At 38.9% G+C, this 19,936-nt stretch overlaps 1 protein-coding gene across 3 annotated transcripts in view; it reads right to left on the reverse strand.

The window, feature by feature from the left end:
• Positions 1-556: 556 nt before the first annotated feature.
• Positions 557-19,936, reverse strand: part of CD80 (CD80 molecule) — a 28,785-nt gene continuing 9,405 nt past the window's right edge. For all 3 annotated transcript variants that reach the window (XM_042954519.1, XM_042954518.1, XM_042954517.1), the window contains 5 exons: positions 15,040-15,357; positions 9,985-10,266; positions 5,472-5,576; positions 4,529-4,639; positions 557-1,988 (listed from right to left, as the gene is read on the reverse strand). In XM_042954519.1, coding sequence (XP_042810453.1) covers positions 4,566-4,639; positions 5,472-5,576; positions 9,985-10,266; positions 15,040-15,357 — 779 coding nt within the window. In that variant the 3' untranslated portion in view covers positions 557-1,988; positions 4,529-4,565. The remainder of the gene's footprint in view (positions 1,989-4,528; positions 4,640-5,471; positions 5,577-9,984; positions 10,267-15,039; positions 15,358-19,936) is intronic.

Below are 19,936 nucleotides of genomic sequence, written 5' to 3' on the forward strand. Positions count from 1 at the left end.
AAATAACCATTTTCAGGAGCCAGGTTTGTGTAGCCATGTGGTGTAGTGGCTGAAACCATGGGCTCTGGAGGCAAATCGCTGGCTTGGCATCTATGGCTTTGCAGCCATGTGACCAAAGCAAAGCCATTTTACTTTAAGTCTCAGTTTTCCCCTTTATCAAATGAAACAGTATCCACATCACAATGGGTATTAAATGAAATGATGCATGTAGAGTGTAACACAATGCCCTGGCCCACAGGGGATGATAGAAAAACAAATAGTAGTAGTTATAAGGATAGAAGAACCTGTGCACAAGTATATTTTTACCACGATTTATATGTCCTCACCACATTCCATAAAACCTGTTTTTCTTAATTATCCTATTCATAAATTGCTGACAAATTGGCAGTTAGTCAATCTCTTTATTGCTTTATTCATATACACATATAGATTAAATTCTCCCAACTAGAAATTATAAAACTAGGTGGTTGGTTTTTAAAATAATTTTTTTAGTATCACAAAAATATCAGAATAGAGGTAAAATAACCACTTTTTGAAAAAAATAGTACTGACACATTTATCAAATGTAATAAGTAACAATATAACTTATTTTAAATATAAATAAGCTCTCTTAGGTGTCTTCTGTTTTGTGACTACTTCTTGAGGTCTCCTTTTGATCATGTCTAAGGATTATTAATCTTAACCAAATGCAGCAACTCCCTTTTTTTTTTGTATTTTGCTTAAAGTTTTTGTCAGTCTCCTACTTTTATTTCTTCCGTGATTTTGTTCTGAGAGCAACCATTTAAAAGTGTACTTCTGTTTCTTAGACTATATAGCATAATTCAGTCCTTTTATAGCTACCAAAATTAAATGTTTTAAATCTAGCCATATTTGAGATACTTGGTCAACTTGCTATCCAACTTCAAATTTTCAAATGAGAATATCTGATTCCTCCAGCTTAAGTTAGGACCAAGGACCACTTCCTGGTCCACTGAGTTGTGGAAGGCAACGTCAGAGAAAGGGGAGTCATGAGTAACACAGGAGTAGCAGTTTGCCACTTCTTTTCAATTCTCTGCTGATGTCAGAAGGATCAGAAATGCCAAGGAGGAAAAGCCACTTTAGTGATCTGAGGAAGCTCTATGGAATGCTACTTTCATTACCTCAATTTCTAAAGATAGCTTACTGTTTAGTAATACACAATAAAAACCTATCTCATTTTAAATGAGAACTTTCTCATAAATATTTTATAAACGAGGTTAAACAACATGAAGCCATTTAAGGAGATTATCAGTCCAATATGAACCAGTAGGATGTGACTATCCCTCTCCAACCTGGCTATTGTTTTGAAGTGTATAAGTCATTCATCTTACACATCAGAGGATATTAGTTTTGGATAGGTCTTTCTCCAGAACCTGATAGAGAAGTGGGAGAGCAACAGAGGAGAGCACAAAGGAAAATGAAATACTGGCTACACATAGACAATGTTCCATTATCCTCATATTGGTATACATACCAGCATACTACCCACACATTAGCATCAGATTGCTTTTTACAACATAAAGTCCTCCAGTGTTGCGTCAGATCAAGTCCATAAAGTTGGCCTGACATTGAACAAATTCTTTTTCCAGAAACGTTGTGACTGGTGTGTATGTATATATACACCAGTTAATACCACAGACCCAGACTGATGATGGAAAAGAGCACCAGACACAGGAAATCTGGGTTCTGGCTCTGGCCTTGATCATTCAGGTCACCTCCTGGGCCTTGATGTCCTTGTCATTAACAAGTATTTTCAAATGTCTCTTCCAGGCTCAAGCAATTCTGTGTTTCTAAATTCTTTGACCAAGCCTACCAGAGCTACTAATGTTCCCACTGTATCCCACTAGTCACTTTCTGCAGAGCCACTGAAATGAAGAGGCTCCTAGAAAACAGATACATGAAGTACAAGGTGGGATAATCCTGGCCATCTGAGGAAATTCAAAGAGGTCAATCTAAGATGGAGGTGGGACCTGAGGAAACAAACAAATAAAATACTTTAAACCCTAAATCCCCAAAGGAAGAAAACATTTTAAAATTTTATATTTTTTATCACATAGGTGCTCCCAAATTGAGGGGGCATTGTAGATAGTAATCTTGATGGCTAAAGAATATAAAGGGAAGTCTGAATTATGGGAGAATTTAGGACAAGTCTGGCAATTTTTGATACATGAAATGTCAGACAAATATTAACCACCAGTTATCAAACAACCAAACTATTGATCAAGGCAATACTCTTCTACCTATGAGGCAAACAGACATATCAGGCATGGTTGTTCTCAATAAGCCTACAATTTAGTAAAGAATATAAGACACAGCATGTGAAAATAAACCCGGGATGGAATGTGATGTGCTCAAGATAGCACTGCTACAGCAGTTCAAAGGCATTGTTGCTTGAACTGGGCAAGATGGCCATGTAGAAGACTGGACCCATGGCTTCAATATGAGGTATCAGCCAACTGAGCAGAAGACTGTTAATAAGGGAAGTCAGGGAAGCTCTAGGTAATCACAGAACTGAGGGGGACATCCTGGACAGAGCATCCTAAAGCAGTTGTAAAGAAAACAGGATAGGAAACTGAGAGACTATTGTGGGGAAATGTGTATAGGCTGCTATGGTGTGAAAGGAACAGGAGCTTAATGCCCAGTTTGAGTTCTGGCTTTGCTCCTTGCCTGCCCGACCTTGGGAAAATCACTCAGCCTGTGGGAGGGTGCCTCAGGTTTCTTTCCTATAAAATGGATGTAAAGAACTTGCTCATAGAGATTTTTATAAGACTAAAATGAAATAATGCTTTTGTAAAACAAAACCTATTATATAAATCTCAGGTGTTGTGTTTAATTTCCTTTTGTTTTGTAAAGGTAACTCCATAGACTCTTGTTTCTTTTTTTTCCCCCCTGTGAAAACATCTTTATTTCTTCAATGATAGTAACACTATAGAAAGTTACATTCATACTAATAGCCCAAAGGCACCAGCCTATTTCAGAGAGGTTTATACATTGCATAGAAGACTAGATTCAGTGAATTCATGGGCCTCCTCACTAGCTTACAACTATGCATTTTCTGCTATTCTTGTTTCATCTTTCCCTATGCCTACCCAAATTTTAATTTCTTCAGAGAATTTTAAATCCTAGGTAGCACATCATTTTATGTGCAGATGCTTGAGTATGTATGTATTTCTCATAGGTGATGCTTATGTTAGCATAATTACAGCATTATCATATCTAACAAGATTAATAAACAATTCATTAACATCTAACATACAGATGGTGTTCAATTTTCTCCAATTACCTAAAAAATGTATTTTGACAATTGGCTTGTTTGAATCACAGAGTAAACAAGAAACAAATGTTACTTTTCATTCATATGTCTCAGGTTTCTTTTGATCTATAACACTCCTTTCTCTGCCATTTATTTGTTGAAGAAATTGGGTCATTTGTCTTATAATTTCTCACATCCTGGATTTGGCTGACTCTATCTTCATGGTGTCTTCAACATGGTTTTTTTTATCTGCCATATTTCCTGCAAGTTCACAGTTAATGATTCAGCAGAGAGACTCGCATTTCTTATACTTTTCCACCCTAACTTTGTAAGTCAAAATGGAACTGTTTATGGAGGCTATCAACCACCCTGGATCTGGTATCATTCTCTTGGATTCTAATGTTTCTCTTACTGAAAAGAACTGGGTAGTTTAGGATAATACAAAATTGATGTACGTTAATACTGTGACTCAAAAAAAGCTGATGCTGTGTTAGGCTTCCTTAACATAAAGAACATTTCAGATCCCAGATAGTAATTTTCTCATTGTATGTAGAATTAGACCATATCTAAAGTCCTGGACTCCATTTGTTGACATTTAGTGTATTCACATGAAGCTTCTGGAACTACTACATGGAGAACAGTTGAAAGAACTGAGAATGTTTATACTAAAGAGATCGACTGAAATGTGGAAAGTTCAAAGTCTTGGAACTTTTCGAGGCATGGGCGGGGGGGTCTCTTCTGAGTTTTTAAGTGGGAAAAATGACATGGAGAAGTGATTATGAAATTTAGCTCTGTCACTGGGTTAGTAGGATGGCTCTATAAGAGGCAGGGAGACCAAAGAGGATGTTACTGAGGTGGTACAGAGTGACCAGTAAGTGACCCCAATCAGTGTCCATCAGTGAAGGATACAGGGGAAAAGGAATGATCAGCACAAGGAGTTGGGCCAGGAATATTCAAGATGCACTTAAAGTAGTGTTTTATAGGTAATGAAAGACACTGAGTTGACTGACAAGAGGGAGACATTTCAACATGGCAGAATGGTACAGCAGAGAAAGAGGTTATACAATAAGCAAGTCGTATGTGGGGAAAAGAGATGCCAATCACCTGTTTAGAGTAACCTGAATTAAGTTTTTAATTGAGGTTAGTACTAGTAGGTGAAAGAGCTTAAATTTGGTGCTGAGAGGAAGAAAGCGCTGTGCCTCATAATCCATGTATCTCATATATTCCACCCTAGTAGAGAAGAGCTAAAGAGGCTACCTCCAGACGCTCTGCTCATACAGTGGTTCTGCAGAATCTATGTAGACAGGTGAGATCTTTTCCATTTCCGCGCTCTCCCCATTTCTCTTTGTCTCCACCTTGCAGCAGGTCCTTGAAAACAAGCACAAACAGTAAAGATTTAGATAGGTTAGTTTCCCTTAAATGGTGCCCATATATCTCAGCAAGCCTTTGCTGGGTTAAAACTAGGTCAGTGGTTCTTAAACCAGGGAGATTTCTAACCACCCCCTCCCCCCACACCCTCCCCGGGACATTTGTAATGTAACAGGGACATTTTTGGTTGTCACAACTGGGGCAGGGGTGCTACTGGCATATAGTGAGTAGAGCCTAGAGATGCTGCTAAATATGCTACGATGCACAGAACAGAACCCTAAAACAAAGAATTATCTGGCCCCAAATGTCAGTAGTATTAAGAATGGGAAATCCTGAACTAGAGGGGTGAGGCTGGGCAGTCTGTATCAAAATCATCCTTGAGCCCATCAGACCTTTTTATCCTACCTGTGGGATGAGTCTTAGCCCCAAACCTTGGCATTCTGACTTTTCTCCAATTGAAAATCAAAGATTAGAATATCACTTTGCATCAGAAATGTTTTCAAATTAGTTAGCAGGCCTCAGCGTCTCCAAGAAAATATAAAGTTAGGGGGGAAAATAAAAGGACTAAACTAGAATGTGTCTTGAGGGGAGTGATTGCTCATACTTGTAACTCCAGTGCCTAGTAGAGAACGGGGCACATAGTAGGTGTCCGAGAAACGTCTGTCCAGTGGATGAACAGAACTTGGTGAGACACGTAAATGAGACACTAAAGTTTCCATAAAATGGGAGGAGGGTATAACCGAGGCTAAAACCTCAGAGAGACGCTGACCCATACTGATGGAGTTTGGGCTTCCAGGAATCAAGGTCAGAATGATAGTACGATAGTACTTACTGTGGACTAGGCATCTTAAGGTAAGTGCAGTGATCACAACAATCCCACTTACTACTGAGCTCAGGATAATGATCCAGAGCTGATTATTAGAAGGCTGTGGCTCTGCTGTGGAGGGAAAAGAAGAGTGTCAGCTCTCATATGTTTCCACCTGCCATATTCTATGCCTCTTATGTTGACACAACTATAGAGTATTTCACTGCTTTCTCTGCTCATCCACTGTGCAGCTGCTAGCATTTTTCTTGTGTAACTCTTTGATCGGACACATATTTGTGGGCAACTAATATCCAGATGTCAGATATCAAATGTGAAAAAGACATTTTGGAAGTTGCATTTACTGAGTTAAATTGACATGAAAAAGATTCTAAGGAGATACTTTAACAGCATTCTTGTCTTTATATCTCATTTTTATAGCTGATATAACTATGTGTTATTAATAATTATTTGACATCATGTTCTAGATATGCCTTATTTTTCTTTTTCTAGATCTGTCATGCCTTTTCCCTTTCTCTCAGCACATTCTCTTAACACACACACACACACACACACACACACCTCACAGTGGCTGCCTAAAGCTACAGGAGCTCTTTTGCATTTATTTTCAGATACACATTTAATTTTCACTGTCCAGCCTAGAGCTTCTGGACGGATAGAAGAGGCATAGCAAAGAACTAAGAGTAGCTGTGGTTTGGTATTAGGTGGGGTCATCCTGGAGGGGAGCTCTGCAAACCAGCTAGCAGCTGTAGAACACAGAACAGAGAGAACAGGGGGACACAGGGAACAATGTGGGTGGAGAGAAGACAGGGATGTGGGACTGCTGTCTGTCCCTGCTGATCAGGAGCAGTAGCTACATTGTTTATTCTTTAGTAGTTAGCAATGGCATCTAGAGAAAGGACAGGGACACAAAAGAAATATTAGCAGCTCATCTGACTTCTCTGGAATAGTTTACAAATCAATATTGAACATTTGCTAACTTTTTGCTTTTTCATTTTTCTGATTACCACGGCTTGAGGATAAATGTTGGTCTTCAGCTTATTCTCTTCAGCATGTGGCCCAGTTGAAGCCTCCTCCTCCTTGGACTTCTATGACACCACCTTCTTCTCCTTCTGTTTGTTCCGACTCCGTTTCCTTTGCAGGCTCTTCCTCCTCTTGTTCTTCAAATACCGTTGCTCTCATGGTTCCATCTGTGGTCCCATTCTCCTGTCTCTGGCCCCAGTCTTCCTGGGTGATCTCATCCACACCCAAGATTTAAAATATCATCTGATTTCTAAATCTGCATATCATATTTCTGATCTCATTTCTGAACTCCAGATTTGAATTTCCAGCTGCCAACTAGATGGCTGGATGCTAGCATTTCCACCTGATTTAAACTGAACTCAATATATTCTTTCCAAAGCATATCTTCCACCTATATTCACCCATCTCAGTGAACAGCAACACCATTAGTTACCTAAATAAGAGTAAAGGCTTCTTTTTGTGCTCACTTCCCAGTAGGTTCCCATGGACTTTCTATTCTGTATTCAGGATACCTCTGCAATTGGTTCCTTTCCCCAAAATCTCATGCAGCAACTGCCTTAGTTCAGGTTTTTCTTCTCGCCCACCTTAGTAGTCTACATTTGGTCTCTTTGCCTCTGGTTTCCTAGGCTCTAATAATAACTACACATTCTGCCCCAGTAATCATTCTAAAATGCACATTTGATTATAGTGCTTCTGCCACTTAGACACTAGGTAACTTTGGTTTTCTTTAGATTGCATGAAGATGCGTGATTACCAGGATTGGCCTCAAACGACCAGAATGACAAGGGGGCTCTCTGGTTATTATCCTGGGAGTCTAAAAGTTTCAGATTCCGACTCACTCCTGGCTTCCACTCAGAAGGAAGGCCACTTCCCATCCATCCTCAAGCCTCAGGCAGCCTAGAAAGAGGATGTTTGTTTGAGAGAAAAAAGGAGGAACTAGTCACGGCAAACTGGCTCTGTCATGATGCCAATTAGGAACCTAGTACATGTGCCACAGAGCAGACTCAGAACCCTAACTGCAGAGTTATGTGAGACATCTACACATGCTTATCAGACACACCATGAGTGGGATGCCCTGATTTACCCCCTTCCACAAACCTATGTGCCTTCCACTGTATCAAGGGTTAACCAATTTGGCAGATCCAGACTCAAAGAATCATGGACCCAATCTGTTTCATTAATAAATGTGTGTGTATGTTTTTCATTAATAAATTAATGAATTTAATAAATAAATAAATTTTAATTTATTTAATAAATTTTAACTAATAAATTAATTAACTTTTATTTTATTTTTTTATTTTAGAGAGAGAGCGAGCTTGCGAGCAGGGGAGAGGGGCAGAGGGAGAAAGAAAGAATCTTAAGCAGGCTCCACGCTAAGTGTTAAGCATGACATGCGTCCTCAAACCTATGACCCTGGGATCATGACCTAAGCCAAAGTCAAGAGTTGGCCACTGAACTGACTAAGCTACCCAGGTGCCCCTGGGTGTTTTATTTATTTATTTATTTTTGAGTGGGTACTTATATAGTAAAGCTTCACTCACATTGACTTATAACATTTCTATGAACTGTATGCCTAATTTTTGTTTGTTTATGCAGTCAGCCCTTGACCAGCCACAAATACATTATTTGCTTTTGACTCTTAATGATGACTATAGTTCAATAAATGAGATTTAAAGTATTGATATACTAAAGCTCTCTGACCATCAAGGCTAGTATCTATCAAGATGCTTAATAGCTGATAACTACTTAATAAAGATTGAATGAACAAAGAAATGAACAAACACATGTACTTAATCATCTTTCCATTAATTGTTGTAACTGTAGACCAAAGAGGGTAAAGACCTAGTATTTTTCATTAGACTGAAAAGGGGTACTGTTCATCCTTAGCTTGAGGGAAGAATTGAGAGAAGGCATATTAGGGAAAAGATGATAAAGCTGGGTGGTCTAAATCATCTTTAAATAGCAGCTCCATCCTTTTATTTGAATGGGCTACATTCTGTTTCCTGTAAGTTAGCAAATTACAGGCCAAACCTGGCCTACTCCCTCTTTTTTAGAATAAACTTTTGTTGGAACACAGCCATAGCCTTCATTTATGTCTTGTCTATGGCAGCTTCCATGCTGTAAAATTGAGCAAAATTGAGTTGGTGCCAGCCAGAGACCATATGACCTACAAAGACTAAAATATTTACTGAAATATTACTTTTCTGAAAATATTTGCCAATTACTGTCCTAAAATATCATATACATTCATAGTCCAACTATAATGTCCAAAATAAGATAACTGAAGCTATTACTCTTCTGTGGACTACTTACTCCCTACCTTAATCACAATAATCTACAATTGATTAAATAATGATATATTAATAAACTGAAAAGTAATGCTGAATTAATAAGCTATATGATTCAAACCTCAGTTTTATAAATTTTTTAGAACACATAAAAGATGATTGAAAGAAATGAGCTTGGACTATTAATAAAAACATGTCAAAATTTTGTCTGCATTTGAACTAATTTTCCCAGGAAATTTTACTCATTACCTATTGAGAAAAATAATGAATGAGTTCACCTCAAGAAGGAAAGATCTACAGTAAATCTAGCTCATTAGCTAGAATGAGCTACTAGACCATCTAAAATATCTCCTCTATTACAAGTAAAGATAAGAGGAAGACACGCTATACATTATATGTTATACTATGTATCCATGTGCCACTCAGTGTATATGAGATTCAGTATATTGTTTATTACTATGCATCCACAAAACATGTCATTAGGAGTGGGCTCAGGGGGTGAGGGAGAGACCTGCTGGTCTTCCATATAATCAGCCATAGAAGTTAGACACTTATTTCAAGAATCTGAGTTCTGTAATAACCTACTAAGGGTTTAACATGCATAAATTGGTACAAGCCCAGCTTTTCCTATTTTATATTTTCAAATGATTTCACCTCTTGGGGACAGAAAATTCTGTATGTTTACTACCTGAAGGGTAAAGTATTTGGTCATGGTGTTTGGGCAAAAATGACCTTCTTTTCAGGCATTGTCCTCAAGTACCTTGTCATTTACCTTCTTTACCAGACTTGGTTCTGAATGAACCAGTAGTTCTTAAAAGGCACATTCACCCACAAAAGACAATTATTTGACACCATGGGACAATGGGAAGGAGGTACCCAAAAAGAAAGCACCAAAGCCCTAATGGCAAGTCCAAAGAAGGACAAATTTTAGTGCTTCCGATATCAACACTATTGTTATAATGACTTCCTAAGCTGACCACTTGATATTTGGATGTCTCAATTTTAGAAAGTTTATTTTAAAAACAATTAGTCTAGTAACATTATGGTCACACGTTATACAGTGACCTTAAGTCACCATAACATTTGTGGGTCTAAAAATACTACAGGAAATGCTATCAAAGTCAGTATGCATAATTCTACAATGTATCTGGCTGAGTTATTTTCTTTTTAGATTTTACATAGTAGAAACTCCCCAGAACTATGTTACTTACATTTTTGCCAGTTGAAGATCTGTGATACTATTAAGTTTCCATACTTGACAAGACACAGGAAGCTATGGTTGTTTGTCATATTGAAATCCAGTTCACTGCTAATAGTGTAGAGCTCAGTTTCAGGATCTTGGGAAACTGTTGTGTTGACGGCATTTAATTCTTCTTCATTTTCCAACCAGGAGAGGTGAGGCTTTGGAAAACCTCCAGAAGTTAAGCACATTATCCTTTTGATGTTATGAGATGGATTTCCAAGATCAGTTATACTAGGGACAGGGAAGTCAGCTGAAGAAAGAACAAGGATGTAAGTACATATTGTCATGTATTGGGGGTGGGGTGGGAGAAGTGAGGTTGTTGGTTTTTTTTAAAAATAAATTATATGGTTTTAATAAGAATAATAAAATGAGATATAATTTACAACTTCCCACAAATCATTAATACTTCTGTATGATCCAAAGATTAACTTTGGTTTGAATTGGGTATAACAATTCTTCATCACTTTTTTTTAAAGATCTCTACACCCCTTGTGGGACTCGAACTCATGACCCTGAGATCAAGAGCCACATGCTCTTCCGACTGAACCAGCCAGGCACCCCAATTCTTCATCACTTTTGATGGAGGTAGGAGACCACTTATAGAAAGAAGTAGATTTATATGAATAGATATAGACATAGTATTTGCGTTTGTAAGAAGTGAAGCGAAAAATAATAGACAACATTTATTGAACTCTTAATGTTTTTTAGGTCTGGACACTCTCTCATTTCATCTCTACAACAATCCTAGGAGGCAGGTATACATCAAGAAAGACCAAATATCAGCAATTTCATATGATTTAACCTAATTTACATTTTATAAATAATCAGATTGAGGCTGAGAGAAATCATGAGTAAGTGGCAAAACTGGGGTATCAATTCAAATTTTTCTGATACCAGAACCTTCCTTTTCTTCCTCTTCTCTTCTCTTGCCTGCTTTTTCTTCTCCTTTCCTTTCCTGCCTTTCTTTTCTTCCCTTTCTTCCTAATATTTGAGGTAGATAAAATGGCTCTTTTATTGATCTATTTATTAATTAATACTGTAAAAAATACCCGCGAAAGCCAGCACATCCAACTTGAAAGCCAGCACATTGACTGTAACTTATGCAAATCTGGTTGTATGGTCACGCCTTTGTTGTCTCCCTATTTCCACACTTGAGATAACCACTACTCTAAATTTTCTTTAGCATGCCCTTACTTTTTCAAAAGTAGTCTTTAATAAGATAAACCTCTGTCCAAATTGTACAACACTGAGCCTGTGATCTCAACCACTATACTTTGCTGACTCCCTTGCTGTTCTGATATGTGTTACAAGGACAGAAGAGACTTCCTAGCATTCCTCTGAGATACTTGAGGCACTCTTTCATTTGTATATTTGACTCCCAATATGATACAAAAGCATATACAAAACAAAGCATGGTGAAATGACTGCAGAGAACATGGGAGAAAGCTCCTTTACCCATTTTTTTCCTTATTCTTAGGCCTAAAGAAATTTATACTTCTCAGCCTGAATGTGGGGAACCAAGCCCCAGATACTTCATCCCATCCATACAGTTAGTTTTCTTTTCACAATTTGGAGTTCCACAAAGAGGTGTAGTATAGCATAATAGTAATCAACAGCAGGTTTTTTTGTTTTTTTTTTTTTAAGAGTTTATTTAGAAAGTATCATTGGGATGCCTGGGTGGCTCAGTCGATTAAGCGTCCGACTCTTGGTATCAGCTCAGGTCTTGATCTCAGGGTCATGATTTCAAGCTCCGCATGGGCATTGGGCTCTGTGCTGGGTGTGACGCCTACTTAAAAAAAAAAAAAAGTATCACAATGTAAACAAATTGTACCACTTGGATTTTCTTTTAATACAAGACAAACAATGCAAAACTGAAGCCACTCATGAAGACTGTGCTTCTCCAGAAAGTTGGGGTTTTTGAAAAGACCATCTGTGAACCATACATGATTACTAAAGATTCCTTTAAGGCACAGACTGGCCAAGATCCAACAGCAAGCTTTAAAACCAGTTTTGCCCTTTAACCCTGGGCCAATCGCTTAACCACTTTCGGTTTTACTTTGCTCATATGTAAGATGGGGATAATAACACTTGCCTTCCAGGGTTGTAAGCATTAAATGACATCATTAATATAAATCATAAAGCACAGAGCCTGACACACAGGAAATCAGTTAATAGACTGACTTAGGTGGGTCTCAAATTTGCCCTCTTAGATGAGCTCCCTCATTTATATCAAGTTGCTCAGGGGAAAACTTCCCAAACCGCCTGGCAGAACTGTGAATAATAAGAGAAAGGGGAAGTTATGTCAAGTGATTAGAATTGCCAGGAAAAAGAAAAGCTTGCATTTGGTTGGAGGTGAAGTCACCTTTTTTGAATCAACTCTGTCTCTAAATTAAGTTTGACATTTTCCTGAACCATTTTTAGTTTGACATTTCTACTTCTTAAATTTATCTTATAAGATGAGATCATTACAATGGTAGCTGACATCAAGAATATTCCCTTTGTAGGGCACATGGGTGGCTCAGTCTGTGGAGCATGCAACTCTTGATCTTGAGGTTGTAAGTTCAAGGCCCAAGTTGGGTGTAGAGGTTACTTAAAATCTTAAAAAAAAAAAAAAAAAAAAAAAAAAGAATATTCCCTTTATTTCTTATAACATCATTGTTATGTGTTTTAACCTGGAATAACAAATCCAAGTAACTCATATCCTAAATTATGATTCATGTTCATTTCTGCATGCTGCTTTTCTGAGAGATACTTAACCACAAGAATATTAAAAATATTCTATCTATTAAAAACCATCTTTGCAAGGTCTGGCTAGGCTTAGAACAGCCTCAGCTATCTCCTATCACTTCAGGGAGGTGATCCATATCAAGTAATAGTACTTAAGGCCTTGCAAGACTGTGAACTATCAAAGAATTACTCCTTTGTATCTCATTTTAATGAATTAACCCATGTTTTCACCAATCTTAATGGGTAGGGTAAAAATATCTTACTGGAAGAAGAGGTGCACATATGTTAGAAAGCTAAAAATCTGTTATCCTAGTTAATCTGTTAACTAGTATAGCTACTTCCTCCAAATGCTGGTTAATGGAGGCTTTTATATACTGCTATGCTGATATAATATCATTTTGCAATCTTAGGCAAATGTAGAGAAACCAACTTGTCCTGGTTAGCCTGAGATTTTCCCAGGTTTGGCACTGAAAACCTCACGTTTGAGGAAAATTCTCAGTCTTAGGCAAAGTGGGACAGTGATCACCCTAGTCAAACAGTGATTATTTAATTTCTTGTTTCTCAAACTGTGGTCCATACCATACAGGCATCACTGTGCCATACCGTACCATACAGTAGCCATATAGGCATCACTTGGTAGTCTGTTGGCGCAGAATTGAAGATCCAACCCCAGACCTACTGAATTTGACTCTGCGTTTTAATAAGATCTCCAAGTGATTCATAGGAACCTTAACATTTGAGAAGCACTGCTCTGAGATGGAAAAATCAGAATTGATTGGTTCTGAGTCAAATGAAGCAAGTGAAACTTCCCTTTTTGTCTTCCCCTTTCTGACTTTGGTGCCTACCACGGCACCCCCTCCCGGCCCTTTTGAGGCCCCTAGCACTCTCATGTTGCCTTCTTGGCTGTCCTTGGTCTCCTGCTGTAGTCTTGCACTCCCTGAGACTCTGACTCTTTTCCCTCTTGGGTTTTATTCTTCATCCTTCTATCAAAATGCACCTTTTGGGATGAGCACTGGGTGTTGTATGGAAACCAATTTGACAATAAATTTCATATATTGAAAAAAAATTTAAAAAAATGTACATAGTCCTAAGTCAACTTCCCATTAGGTATTCCATTAGAGGAAGGACTATAGCCAATGCGTTAACTAATACAGGTTAATATGTTTGTGGTGCTACCTCCTCCCCAGGTAAAACATTTTCATTTTTAACAGAGATCTCATAGGGGGAAAAGTGCTGAAACTAAGCAGGAGCAGCAATAATGGTGGGGATTCTCAGAATCAATGCAGGTTAGAATTTTGGAGAAGGTGGGCTTTGAAGAACACCTAAAATCACACCCCTATATAATTATTGCTGTCTTCATGAGTAGGGAGTACAGAGTGAGGTTTAAGATAATTCTATACAACTGGCTCACTTCCTAAGCTTTAAGTGTGATTTGGGTGCTAAAGTGAAAGATTCAAAATAGCTGCAGACTGCAGAGAAGAATAGTGAAGAATTTGCCAAGGATCCACTTACATGATCTGTTATCAAGGTTAATGATTATCTTTCATTAAGTAATAGGTTTAGTTTCCACTAAAGGCCCAAGTGTCCAGGAAGAAAAAGAAATGTGTTTGAATTTCAAGTATGAGGGAATGGTCAAGGGCTGTAATTTCTCAGCAAGGGGCTCAGGCTATATTAGTATCCTCTAGAACTACCACCTGTGATAAACGCAAGATTCCTTCCTATCCAAGAAATGCTTGCCTTCACGATAGACGTATAAGTAGGACTTTGATTTATGAATTTTCTTCCCTGCCACATAAATTATGTATCCAATCCTCTAATGTCTAACTTTGTAGGAATAACCATTAGATGTGAGCCTCAAATATAATAATAAATATAAATAATATAATAGCCATAGTAATAGGCATTCAAATACTATTTGAAAAATATTTATGCCTGCATTGTTCTTATACCTTTCAATATACTTTCACAAGAATATATTACTGGAGCAAGAGCAGTTAATAGTACAGCTACATCAAATCAAATGTGTCCCCTTATGATTCAGAAGGCACTTCAGGATGACTGCCATGAATTTGGACTGTCAAAATGCAAGAAATACACACTAATCAATATTTTCAGAATGTCTTGAGAGATCAGTTAGGGTTTATTGTAACATTACAGACTTACTTAACCCTAAATGCAGATACATCCCTCCTTGGTAACATTTTCAATGTTTCAATACTCCTAAATCAATAGGAGTATATCTTTAAGGGCATCAACAGTCTGCCAGTTTATAGTAAATCAGAAAAATCCCACTGACCTCTGACCAATAACATCACTGAAGTCAGGTGTTTCACTTTGTAAGACCCTTTTTCAATCTTTTGAATGATACAGGTGTATTTGCCATTATCTGACAGGCGCAGAGCCATGATCACAATGGAGTGGTTATCGGTGACATCAGTGAATGTACGGTTCTTGTACTTGGGCCACACTTGCACTTTGCCAGACATGACAGCCAACACCATTTCATCATCCTTTTGCCAATAGATTCGAATTTCCGTCAGTTCTTTGGTGGAAATGTTGTAATCACAGGATAGTACTGCTACTTCTTCCACTGTCTTGTTCACCTGGATGATACCTAAGGAGAGGCAGAAAGAAAAGATTTTGTATTTATTAAATATGGACTCCTGCTCAAGCAGGAATTCAGGGTTGTCAATAACAAAACTCAAGGTGTTGTACCTAGTGACTAAGCATGATCAGAGAACTCAGTTTGGTTTTGATCATTTTGGTCCCCAGAGCTATTTTTTTTCATTGTGGTTTAAAAATGTAAAATAGCAATCCCCATCAAAATAACACCAGCATTCTTCACAGAGCTAGAACAAACAATTCTAAAAAGTGTATGGAACCACAAAAGACCCTGAATAGCCAAAGTAATATTGAAGAAGAAGACCAAAGCTGGAGGCATCATAATCCCAGACTTTAGCCTCTACTACAAAGCTGTAATCATCAAGACAGTATGGTACTGACACAAAAACAGACACTTAGATCAATGGAATAGAATAGAGAACTCAGAAATGGACCCACAAACATATGGCCAATTAATCTCTGACAAAGCAGGAAAGAATATCCAATGGAATAAAGACAGTCTCTTCAGCAAGTGGTGCTGGGAAAACTGGACAGCAACATGCAGAAAAATGAACCTGGACCACATTCTTACACCATACGCAAAAGTAAACTCAAAATGGATAAGAGACCTAAACATAAGACAGGAAGCCATCAAAATCCTCAAGGAGAAAGCAGGCAAAAACCTCTCTGACCTTGGCCTCAGCAACTTCTTACTCAACATGTCTCTGGAGGCAAGGGAAACAAAAGCAAAAATTAACTACTGGGACCTCATCAAAATAAAAAGCTTCTGCACAGCAAAGGAAACAATCAGCAAAACTAAAAGGCGACCGACAGAATGGGAGAAGATATTTGCAAATGACATATCAGATAAAGGGTTAGTATCCAAAATCTACAAAGAACTTCTCAAACTCAACACCCAAAAACCAAATAATCCAGTGAAGAAATGGGCAAAAGACATGAATAGACACTTTTCCAAAGAAGACATCCAGATGGCCAACTGACACATGAAAAAATGCTCAACATCACTCATCATCAGGGAAATACAAATCAAAACCATAATGAGATACCATCTCACACCTGTCAGAATGGCTAACATTAACAACTCAGGCAACAACAGATGTCGGCAAGGATGCGGAGAAAGAGGATCTCTTTTGCACTGCTGGTGGGAACGCAAACTGATGCAGCCACTCGGGAAAACAGTATGGAGGTTCCTCAAAAAATTAAAACTAGAACTACCCTATGACCCAGCAACTGCACTACTAGGTATTTACCAAGGAATACAGGTGTGCTGCTTTGAAGGGGCACAAGCACCCCAATGTTTATAGCAGCACTATCGACAATAGCCAAAGTATGGAAAGAGCCCAAATTTCCATTGAGGGATGAATGGATAAAGAAGATGTGGTTTATATATACAATGGGGCGCCTGGGTGGCTCAGTCGGTTGAGCGTCCGACTTCAGCTCAGGTCATGATCTCACGCACTGTGAGTTCGAGCCCCGCGTCGGGCTCTGTGCTGACAGCTCAGAGCCTGGAGCCCGCTTCAGATTCTGTGTCTCCCCCTCTCTCTGCCCCTCCCCTGCTCATGCTCGGTCTCTCTCTGTCTCAAAAATAAATAAAAACATTTTAAAAAATTAAAAAAAAAAAAAAAAAGGAATGAAATCTTGCCATTTGCAACTATGTGGATGGAACTAGAAGGTATTATGCTAAGTGAAATTAGCCAGTCAGATAAAGACAAATATCATATGACTTCACTCATATGAAGAATTTAAGATACAAAACAGATGAACATAAAGGAAGGGAAGCAAAAATAATATAAAAACAGGGAGGGGGACAAAACATAAGAGACTCTTAAATGTAGAGAACAAACAGAGGGTTACTGGAGGGGTTGTCGGAGGGGGCATGGGCTAAATGGGTAAGGGGTTTAAGGAATCTACTCCTGAAATTATTGTTGTACCATATGCTAACTAACTTGGATGTAAATTTAAAAATAAATAAATTCTTAAAAAATAAAATAATGTAAACTATACCATCTTAACCATTTTTAAGTGTACAGTTTAGTAGTATTAGGTATATTCACATTGTTGTGAAACAGAGCTCCAGAACTTTTCATCTTGCAAATCTGGAACTCTGTATGCATTTCTTTTTTTTTTTTTTTTTTTTTTTTTTTTTACCTCTTGGTAACCACCACTTAATGTTCTGTTTCTATGAATTTGAGTACTTTAGATACTGCATATAACTGGAATCATATAGTATTTTCTTTTTGTGACTGGCTTATTTCACTTAGCATAGTGTCCTCAAGTTTCATCCATGTTTTAGCATGTACCAGAATCTCTTCCTTTTTTAAGGAATAATAAGATAATGATAATATTCCATCATATGTATATACTCCATTTTCTTTTCCATTCATCTGTCGATGGACAGTGAGGGAGAAGGTCCACTAGTCCCAGAAAAAGGAGGACTTTAGGCAACCTAGCATATGAATGCTAAGTATGGGTACACAATGTACTCAGCCCAATGAGGAATATGGAAATCATTGGACTGTGAGATCTTAAAAGGACTTCCATGTCAGTTCATTTTGGTTGTCTTATTTATAGGTGAGAAAACTAAGCCCAGAAGAGGAAGCTGCCCCTGTTTCACACTTTCTGGCCCAGACCTTTCAGGCCACTCTCCTTGTTTATTGGTTTCCCCAACTTTAGGCCCCGGTTCCAGGATTAAGTAGGCCAACACTGCCCACACCCCCAACCAGACCCCACCATTGAACATTTTTGCTTTGAGAAGCACAGTCATTTTTGTTCCAGGCCTGGAATGAACTCATGACTTCAGGCTGAATTGACTCCCCTCATTTCCACCAGACAAGGTTAGTGTGCACCCCCCCCCCCAGACTATTTCTATCCTTTTCAGCAATGCTAAATGGATCTATATCCGGTCCTTGTCTTTTCAGCTATCCGCAATCCATGTGACAGTTACCCTATTAGAGGGTCCCATTTAAAACATTCTGCCCATTTTCCCATCAGTATATTCCAGAAATACCAACATTTCAGTATCCAAACTCCACCTTTTTGTTAGCTCCTAAGCGTTTATCAGTAGCACCAAACTCCCCTGGCAGACTATATTTTCTGATTTTTTTGGTTCAGAAGGCATGGCCGTTCTTCCTATGCTACGCTTGACCTACAAGCAGAGTCCCCCAAGCCCAAGCTCTTTCACTAGCCACTCCTTCCCCCACCAATGCTATCATGTCCCCTATCCCCCAGAGCCACCTGGCATCCCCTGGGGAGGCCCTATCAAAGGATCCAGTCTCCAGTCCCTCTCTCTTCTTAGATAGCATGATCATGGAGCACGAGCACCTCTCTACCTCAACAGCTGTTCTTCAGGCCTTCATAAGATTGGACATGGGCCCCCCACAGCATTAGGAAGTAAGTTTTTTAATGGTGGGTATCTTCAGAGCAGTGTGAGGAAACTCCCAATGATCTCAGGCACCCCTTTTGGCAATTGCACAGAACACTGCCACCCCCAGCTTTAGGGAACATAACTGAGAAAGTGAAGAAATGAAAAGATATACTTCAGAGGAGCACATAATAGATAAATAACCTGAGTTCTTTTTTTGTCTAATGTTTATTTATTTGGGGGAGGGGGTGCGCAGCATGAGTGGGGGTGGGGCAGAGAGAGAAAATCCCAGGCAGGCTTCAGGCTGTCAGCACAGAGCCCGATGTAGGGCTCGGACCCCCAAAATCGTGAGATCATGACCTGAGCCGAGATCAAAAGCTGGACGGTCAACCGACTGAGCCACCCAGGCACCGCAACCTGAGCTCTTTTGAGAAAGATACAGCAGAGGGCACCTGGGTGGCTCAGTCAGTTAAGGGTCTGTTGGCTTTTGGTTTTGGCTCAGGTCATGATAATGCTTTGTGAGTTCAAGGTCCGCTTTGGGCTCTGTGCTGACAGTGCAGAGACTGCTTGGGATTCTCTCTCTCTCCCTCTGCCCCTCCCCCACATGCATGCACACACACTCTCTCTCCTTCTGTCTCTCAAAATAAATAAATAAACTTTATATTAAAAAAATACAGCAGAAGCAAACTGGTATGTAGGAGCATCAACTACGGATTCCTACTGACTTGGATTCTAGTCCCAGCTCAGCCACTTGCTGATTAATCCAATTCCTCATCGGTAAAAAGTATGTAATACCTACCTCTCAGAATCACTGTAAAATTAAATTCAATTAAATGATATAAATGGAAAAGTCCCTAGTACATGGCAGGTCTTCTATAAGACTTTCCTTTCCTTCCCCAACTCTTGCTCCCAACTTCTACCCTGTGGTCCTTTCATTTCACTCAGGGGTTACGTCAGATACATAGGATTCTGGTCTTGCGATTGGCCATTACAGATACCACGACAGAAAGCAGCTCATTCATCTGAGATTCTAAATAGGGTCTTTCCCTATGATCTGTTTGTTCCCACCCGAAAAGAATCCAGGATTTCTAAGTAATTTTTACATGTGGTGACATTAGCAAAAGAGGAATCTCGGGGGCACGTAGATGGCTCAGTCAGTTGAGTGTCTGACTCTTGATTTCAGTTCAGGTCCCAGTTCAGTCCCAGGGTC

This window comes from Panthera leo, chromosome C2 (genome assembly GCF_018350215.1).
Source record: "Panthera leo isolate Ple1 chromosome C2, P.leo_Ple1_pat1.1, whole genome shotgun sequence".
Taxonomy (NCBI): domain Eukaryota; kingdom Metazoa; phylum Chordata; class Mammalia; order Carnivora; family Felidae; genus Panthera; species Panthera leo.